The sequence below is a fragment of the Cupressus sempervirens genome, chromosome 2 (assembly GCF_028749045.1).
Source record: "Cupressus sempervirens isolate cs-2001-9-10 chromosome 2, ASM2874904v1, whole genome shotgun sequence".
NCBI classification, from domain to species: Eukaryota; Viridiplantae; Streptophyta; class Pinopsida; order Cupressales; family Cupressaceae; genus Cupressus; species Cupressus sempervirens.
In genome coordinates this window covers 315,878,713-315,887,807 of record NC_143119.1, presented here as the reverse complement: position 1 = coordinate 315,887,807, position 9,095 = coordinate 315,878,713, and the positions used below count along the sequence as shown (strand labels likewise).

Sequence of the window (9,095 nt, the reverse complement as noted above, 5' to 3'; positions counted from 1 at the left end):
CTAACACAAAGGATAATATGTCAAATGCAAGCATAAACCACACCTGTACCAAGAACCCCACAAATCCTCAAGATTTAACCATCTCCACACACCATGAAGATAACTACCACTAATAAGTGTACCATGCAAATGTCAAAGATGCTTCTACAACAACTGGATCCAAGACATCTTCTAACATCTACAAATACTCAATAAAATATATCAATGCCAACAACTTCGACTCAACCATAGTACCTAGTCACCCATGACATCATATATAAGATTTTATCTCGTACATGCATCAAGATCCTCTAGGTCTACACACACACAATCAAAGTTTTAGTACCAAGTGAAAACCAAAATTTCCAAACCAAGAAGATGCAATAAACCAAAAAGTAATCTTGCATTACCACCTCATCACTATCACAAGCTCCCAGTAAATTGTGTATTCAAGCTATCTATGACATCATGATGAAAAACTATCCTTTAATCATGATAATCAACCAAGACATTAAACAATCAAAACTCAAAATGCACATCATGAGCTCCACAAAATACAATCAAACAACCATGATCCTCAACCAATAATCTATATACTACAACAACCAAATTAGGAATCCAAACCAATGAACATCAATGAAGTGCCTGTATATCAAATCATATCATGCCAAAATATATGACACCATGATTACATCCATGAATTGAGCATCTAACTTTCAAAGTGTTCAACCTATCAACATAAAATAGTAAACCACAATCCTCCACCACAACTATACATAGTAAAAACATCTCATCCTCTCCACTTGAAGAAAAATCAACAAATCATGACTAAGGCATAAATAACCCAAATCTAAGCCACCAATCTAAAAATGCATCAATAATTAAAGATTAGTGGATAAAGATAACCCATATCTAAGTCATAAATGAAACTCGTAAGTATAAACCTCTTACAACACTGCACAACTTGTATACCTAACCAAGTCATCATACATATCTAAGTCAAATACTAATAGCTATACCATCATGAGACCAATTTGATATATAAACTTAGTATACAATGACATCAAATATTAGATCTCCAAAATATACCATGTCATAAACTCATAATGTTACCATAGTCAATATAAATCATAACCTAATCAAATCAACATATAACCAAATAAACCATGTCAAACCTGCACCAAATCTGAATCTATGTGTAGAGCTCTCCAAGAGTTTTTAAGTAACTATTTGAAGCCCATAATTTGACTCCATATACCCAAATTAAGCCAAAAATTTTGCTACAAATAAATAAAATTTGGCTTTGAGGCTCATAAAACATGACAAAATGTCAAAATCACAAAATCAAACCTAAAACACATTATAATTCTTTGAATTAGGTTTCCAACAATTGTAAGATGTTTGAAATCTGACATCTTGAGTGAAAGCTATGGCCATTTTAACAAGATAAACTATTTTCTCATAGAAATCATTTTTTTAATGACAAAATTTTTGACAAGATTAAATTTGATGGCTATCATGGATTGTGACTAAAAAAGCTTTGCATTTTTCTCAACATGGCCAAAGTAGGGCAAATTATATATCAAAATTTATAGAAAGACCAATCTGGATCCAACGGCGAGGTCTATTTTTTCCTAGGTGGTCATTTATGTAACCACCCCCTCCCCCGCTAAAACCCTCATCTAAATGAAACATCCAAAAATATCTTTTAACCAACAATTTGACATGTCCAAAATATGTCAACAACCCATCATAACAACAAACCCAAAACCCTCGGATGTACGATAAATAACCTACAAACCCCAGATATCTTGCTTTTTCTTTTATTCTTTTATGCATTCCCATGAATTCAATCTAGGGTTGCAACAACAAAATCTAACTATGATACCACTTGTAAGGAAACTTGTAACCAAGCATATCACCATTTCTACATAACCCATAATAGATTTGAAACAAATAAACACTTAAAATCTACATGCAAGAGAATAGACAACATACCCACAAAATTTGACACAAGATATACCCAAGGAAACCCTTATTAAGAGAAAAACCTAGCCTCCAAAACTATCCATCACCATGTATTATTCTACAAAACACCATTGCAATACAACTATGGAAGCCTTCAAAACCATAACAACAACCAAGAAAATTATGTAAACAAGCACGAATCCACATATCTAGTGCCATGCTTCCATCCTCCACAAATGCTACCTTGGCCAACATGTCTCTCGTTTGTCTCACTTTTTCTTGCATCAACAACTACCCTTATGGTTGCTTTTATAGTAGCAAGCTCCCACAAAACCACTAAGGGGTATTACATAAACCATGTGCTACCAAACCCCCATTGACCCACATTTAATATTGAGCATTTAATTATTTCTTATCCAATATATAACACTTACATCAAATATTATCGCAATGTTTTAATGCAACTCATTAAGGATATTCTATGAGAATCTCTACATGTTGCATGTCCATCTAGGTGTTCAATAAAATAAAATAATACAAAATAAAAATGATTATGCAATGTGTAAAACACCCATTATCTCAACACAAAAGTCCTTCCTAACAATACAAGTTTGCTATGCCTTAATCACAAATTTTGTGCAATAATTGTAATAATTCAAATACTTGATGTTGAAAACATCATAAAGATGGATCTACCAAAGATTTATGTTTTTCATCATTTGATTGAGATCAAAATATATTACTATGGATACCATATCAATGATGAAGGGTGCTCCCCTTAATATCACAAACACACAACATAAAATAGAGAAACAACAACAATTTTGCAAGAACTGGAAATGGGCTCTATTTTCTCCAAAAGTATGGAATTATTGAATTTAGGGAAAAAAAAAAAAAAAGCCAAATAGGTGCCTTCCTTATAATATGCTACAAGATAGAGTTGCGAAATACCACCCAATTTGCCTCAAACAACCTATGTACCTTCCTTATATAGGCATTTTCCACTTCTCAAGAATGTACTAGACACTTAGCCCTAACTCTTGGATTGACCAGCCTAAAATTATATCATTTTACTACACTTTATTACATAGAATTGACTCAATTTTTTTTAGAGATTACATTTTCGGGTAGCCCAACTTATGGAAACCATAAATTACAAACCATTGACCTAATGAGCTATTATAACCCCTTTTCAAAAATGTCAGCTCCTATTCTACATTGGAAGATAGTGCACACATTTGTGAATGAATTTTTGACCTCGTTTAGGAGCCATTTAGGCCTTCAAAATTGAGCATGAAATTTTGATGCAAAAAATTCATACCGAAAATATGCAACAACTTCACCAGTACTTAAGATATGGGAATGAAACTTGTATGGTAGACCGATATATCTAAGTTGGACCTCCACATGTGAAAGTATAACATTTTGAGCTTATATGACCAACTTACTAAAAATAGTAAGCTCCTATAGATAACAACTATGTATTGGAACAACCTTTATTCAAAAGACAAAAAAAATATAAATATTTTTGGTTGATGCAAGATTGCCCTTACACCCAAGGTGCTCATGCATCAATCACTAACATTGAATTCATGTTCAATGACATCGTTGTTGACTTAACATACACAATACCATGTGTAAATACTGAAACATCGTTGATATTCAATCCAAACAAACATCACTAACCAAGTTGAACAAAAATCATGCAAATACTATAAACTGGATATCAAGTCTTTACTAAAACATTATAATACCTCTAATACTAATACCACTGATATTATGTCATCATTGAAACAACCAATCTAATATACCATAGAATGAAATAATACCATGATGTGAAATAATACTATCACTGAACAATCATCATGATACTATCACTAAAGAATCATCATGATACTATGAAGTAATGCCACAACTAGATTATAAAATTTGTTAACTAGGACACCAAAAACCAAAGGTAGAAAAAACACTACCTTGAGATATCTTTGATCAAATATATTATAGAAAAACTTAAAAATAAAAAACCTATTCTTTTTTGTCCAATAGACTACATAAGATTTAGATAAATATTACTAATAATTCTATTCTACCTACACCAATTATCTAAAATAAATATAAATAAAATACAAATTAAAACAAGTCTATAAAAATATATGATTATAGAGGCAAAAGAATTTCCAAGTGGTTCTAAATAAATGTTTTTAAAAAGCACATAATACAAATTAAAAACAAACCCTAAAAACATGTGAAAATAGACTAGAATTTTTTTAAGTAATGCAAAATAAATGTTTAAAATATTAGCACATTATTTTTGCATTGGCGAGAGGACAACTACATCATGACGTTCAAAAAGAGACTCAAATGGAAATTATGCATTTTCCCGCATCCTAAATCCAGAACGTCTTCTCAATGGAAGAATTTTGAGCAGTGGATGGGTTCAAACTTCCATGAAAACATAGATGTTTAGAACACTACAACCTAAGTCAATGAAGAGAAGATTCATTTGATTGATGCCTCGAATCTAGTTATTGGTTTTCTGGAATACAATTTCTCTAAATAGCACACAATTTAACAATATTTTGAGTTTTGGTTACCCCTTTCTTCACCTAAATGAAGAGGGAATAACTTGGGGGGCTATCTAATGGCCTAAACAGCAGTCAAATCTTTGTGGCGGCAAGTTATCACTTTCACAAAAGCTGGCAGGGCTAAAAATATGGTACACCATGGAGAAAACACACATGATTTCCACATTTCTGTAACGAACCTAATTATGTGTGAACATAATCGGCAATATATTCTAATCTGATGCATGATTTCTTTTTCAACTTTGGAAACTGTGATGAATTGGGAGGCTTGTTTGACTTTGATTTTGTACAAACGGTGATTCCAACCAAGCAGGTTTTTACAACCGTCGATTTTTGTTTTGAATACAGGCAAACTCTTTATTTCCACACCATAGTTATGGACATTTGCACTAGGATGCATTGGCACAGTTCCGCCTGCTAATTTTGGGTGCTTTCTGGGTGCATCTCTGTAGGGCTTCTTGGCTTGATTCTTGGATACCCATAAGTTCAATTGGAGCCTCTGGTATGTTACGGAATTCCGTCCTTTCCCTCAGTTGGGCGCCCTGTTTTTTTGTGCAATTGGGTCTTTGTATTTTGATCTTATTAGGGTACTGAAATTCATTTTGAATTGGATTGCATGAGTCCCGCAGGCCGTCTGATTTGCAATTTGGAGGGCCTACTGAGAAAACAGTCACCGGCTATTTTGATAGTTCAAGCTTCCCTTCACCAACATGGAATGCTGCATGTTTGGACGGAGGATCAGCTGCTTCCACAAGGTTAGTTGTTAAGGCTTCCTCCGATCTCTTTTTTGGAGAAGACTTTTAAATTATTGATAGGTTCACAGTAACAGAATATCTGCAATTTAGTTTATGGTTTGATGCACTAAATATAATTGCTAATTTTACAATTCTACTATCAGGTTGTGATGGGTTAGGGTTAACGTACTTTCCAAAAAGGGAAACAAACTGCACCTCTGTACCCGATTGTTTTATCTATACAAACCTTTTCTTTACAAATTTCTGTTTCTTTTTGTCAATTCAGCTGAAAGTGTGACTTCGATATAGCATGAATTAGGAGGTGGAGAGGATACCCCCAAGTTGGGTTTGAGTCATGAAGTCCTGGTTCTGTCTGTCATTTACATGATTCTAGCGAGATAGGTGCTAAGATTGCCGTAGATTAGGTTCTAGGAGCTTGTGTTGTGGGTTTTGTGTCGCAGCTCAGCTAGCATACCCCTTGGTCATATTAGTTCCCCCCTTGTTTGGACCAGGAGACATGTTTGCTTTATCTTATGCGCATTTTTTGAATTTCGTACCTCACAGGTTTTGGCATCTGATCAAACTTTTGAATAATCCCGAGTTGCCAAAATCTCTTCGAAGATTTCTTAATCATAATTTATCTGTTAGAGAAGAGGCTGGATATAGTAGGTTCTCAAGGGTTCCTTGGTCGTTTTGTATGTAGAATTTGAAGTTATGTAACGAGATAGCTCAAGTTTCAACTGCTAGGGCAAGACATTTTGGAATGATTATGATCAAAGCTATCAGATTTCCACAATCCATGAGTATGGTATATGATTTCTGGGAAAGATTGTGTAAGAGTTTTTTCTTTCATCAACGTTTTGGATCATACTACATAATCCATCATCAGGATGCCAAAAAGTCAATGAGAACAAAAATGATCATGTAGTATGATCCGAAATGTTGATGAAAGAAAAAACTCTTACACAATCTTTCCCAGAAATCATATACCATGATTATCGATGTTTTAACTTCAGTTAGATTTTACTTTTGCATGTCTAATGGTTATGTGCACATTACTATGTTGAAGTTATATCGAGAGGATGACTTTATTGGCCACTGGCAGTTTCATTTTAGTTGTATTTAAATCAGTACATTCCTCTTCATTTTTCAAAGCACAACCTTTATTTTCCTGTAGATGGTCTCGGGTGTGAATTCAGCGTGTAGTACTGGAAAAGGAAAGAGCCAGCAGAGTCCGAGGAGCATTGTTCATGGATTTCATCTAGTGGAAGGCAAGTCAAGTCATCCTATGGAGGACTATCATGTTGCTGAGTTCAAAAATATCGAAGGCCATGAGTTGGGGTTGTATGCCATCTTTGATGGTCACTTAGGTGACAATGTGGCCTCCTACCTGCAAAAGAACTTGTTCCAAAATATCTTAAGTGAGGTGAGCGACTCTGTTTCAGCTTATCTTGAATATAAAGATTGGCTGAAGCCCACGTATTGTTTGTGTGGATTGTGCACTGCAATCCTTTGGCCAGTTGTATATCTAGCAAAATTACTGGGTAGTTTCAATGCAACTCTTATATCGATATTTGTGAGTCAGAGACACTGTATTGGATGCATTACATGGATATTGGCCTACCATTCATAAAGTACTGTTCAATTTAGAATGTTTGTCTCTACAAATTGTAATTATGTTGGTGTTTATCTTTAATTACAGGATGAATTTTGGTCTGATCCTTGTAAAGCCATTGCTAAAGCCTATGAAAAGACAGACAAGGCCATTCTTGGAAAGGCAACAGAGCTGGGTCCTGGAGGTTCAACAGCTGTAACAGCTATCCTGATTGATGGAAAAAAGCTCCTCATCGCAAATGTTGGCGACAGTAGAGCTGTTCTTTGCCAGAATGGAAGGGCTATACAGCTCTCAGTTGATCATGAGCCAGGCACCAGCATTGAACGTGGAAGCATCGAACATAGGGGTGGTTTTGTCTCAAACATGCCAGGTCGTTATTGTGTGATAGCGAATACCATGAGATCATTTATTTGAGAAATGAAATAGACATTAAAACAATTCATTGCATAGCTTATACTCAATACTAGTTCCAATACAGTTTGTTTTAATATTAATGTTTAGCACTCTCATCGGTCTCATGTTACATAACAAGAAGTGAGGTCATTTGCAGACCTAGTATGCTTGAGAGAATTGCTTGTCGTATCCTAGAACAAAGGGAAACCCAGGAAATCATGTTCTTCAGACTGTAGTACAAGGGTTGAGATGAGGCGCCCCTATGCACAATATCTAGCCAATACCTTGTGGGATTAAATCCCCATTTCTACTTTTAAAAATTTGACTCAAAGTTTAGAGTCCCCACCATCAAGTGGTAGTCAATCAATATACTTGTTGCATCTGTATTTTGCATCCTTGTTGTAGTTAGCTTGATTTTCCAGGGATCAATGAATTTTTGCTTGCTTCTACTGAAGTCTACTTTTGAAAATTAACTGCCTTGCAGGAGATGTGCCTAGGGTAGATGGGCAGCTAGCAGTTTCTCGAGCATTTGGAGACAAGAATTTGAAATTGCATCTTCGATCAGATCCGGATGTTAAAGTAGTTGATATCAATTCTGGAACTGCATTTCTAATTCTGGCCAGTGATGGTTTATGGAAGGTTGATCTTCTTTTCCTGAAGCACATGAAACTTATTACTCAAAGGATCTTTCAAACTTTCTTTTTGTTGCTTTTAATTCTTTAGTAAAATAGGGCTTTTTATGCTTTGCTGCAATAAGTGAGAAGTTTTCAATACTTTTATTTGAATGACACTATTTGTCATCAGGTTATGGAGAATCAGGAGGTTGTTGACTTTATTAAAAAAACAAAGGATCCACAAGTAGCAGCAAAGCAGTTGGCAACAGAAGCAGTAAACAGGGAAAGCAAAGATGATATCTCTTGCATTGTAGTTTCTTTCAGATGATTCATCTTATAGCTAGTAATGGGCACAACTACAACCATTCCCATGGTTCTACTTCAGATCAAGGCAGTGATTCTGATTCATCTGATTATGACTGTATAGTTTTACAAATTTGTGTTAAAAGGATTGACTATTTTCAGGGGCCTTACCACTCTAGAGCCGGAAGGATCCTCATTTTGCAAATTGCTAAACAAAAAGGCTGATTAGTCTGGAAGATTAGCAGATTTTTTTATACTTGCATATTGTACAGAAGTAAACCTCTCACAACAGTACATCCACTGAGTTCTCTCTAATTCATGTTACCTTCCAGGTGCTAAACATGGAGGAAATACTGTTGGCCTGCATAGGAAGCAAATATAATGGGTGGTATATCTTCCCAATAGAAATCCATACAATATTCAAATAATGCATTCTGAACCAAAGCTCCTGATATGCAAACATGCCTGGCTGTGATCCCAGCGATTATTTGCCTAACTAGAGCTTATCAAAGGATGACAATTTTAGATTCATTTATATATTGACTGATCGATCACCGAATCTATCTTGTTTTTTCATATGGGATCCCAATAGTTTGTAAAGTAGTACTTACTGTTGATTTCATGGGTATTACCCAAAGTTGTTGAAAGCCCATTTTGCTGAGCCAGTGGGAAGTTTTTTGGAGGAGAACTTTTATGCTGGTTTTACTTATTGCATTGTTGCAATTAATTTGGAGTGATTTTCGGGGGTACAAAAGAGGGCAAGTGGCGTGATAATTTTCTTTGTCGGGTTCATTTTTTTTGATGACCTCTATGGGTGAGTGATTTCAATTGCAAAGTGCTGGCCCACCAAAATGGCTTGACCTTTTGCATCATTTCTTACAGGTGGGCGACTTGAAACTTGGTG

At 35.1% G+C, this 9,095-nt stretch overlaps 1 protein-coding gene across 6 annotated transcripts; it reads left to right on the top strand.

Moving 5' to 3' along the window:
- The first annotated feature begins 4,271 nt into the window (after positions 1–4,271).
- On the top strand, positions 4,272–8,767 carry LOC149572373 (putative protein phosphatase 2C 9). Of its 6 annotated transcripts, none has more exons than XM_089813544.1 (7): positions 4,272–4,663; positions 4,881–5,034; positions 5,162–5,287; positions 6,444–6,692; positions 6,969–7,251; positions 7,759–7,913; positions 8,079–8,767. In XM_089813544.1, exons 3-7 carry the CDS (start codon positions 5,243–5,245, stop codon positions 8,214–8,216), a joined length of 870 nt encoding a protein of 289 aa, XP_089669670.1. In that variant the 5' UTR covers positions 4,272–4,663; positions 4,881–5,034; positions 5,162–5,242; the 3' UTR covers positions 8,217–8,767. The 6 variants fall into 6 exon arrangements, with proteins under 6 accessions (XP_089669670.1, XP_089669671.1, XP_089669673.1 ...); XM_089813545.1 differs by having other exon boundaries at positions 4,274–4,845; positions 4,985–5,034; XM_089813547.1 differs by having other exon boundaries at positions 4,281–4,663; positions 5,154–5,287.
- The last annotated feature ends 328 nt before the right edge of the window (positions 8,768–9,095 follow it).

Excerpts from the sequence above, each read along its gene's own strand:
- LOC149572373 (XM_089813544.1), top strand. The coding sequence starts at position 5,243 with ATGGAATGCTGCATGTTTGGACGGAGGATCAGCTGCTTCCACAAG. Across the intron at positions 7,252-7,758 it reads TTTTGTCTCAAACATGCCAG|GAGATGTGCCTAGGGTAGAT; the intron begins GTCGTTATTGTG and ends ACTGCCTTGCAG. Across the intron at positions 7,914-8,078 it reads CCAGTGATGGTTTATGGAAG|GTTATGGAGAATCAGGAGGT; the intron begins GTTGATCTTCTT and ends ATTTGTCATCAG.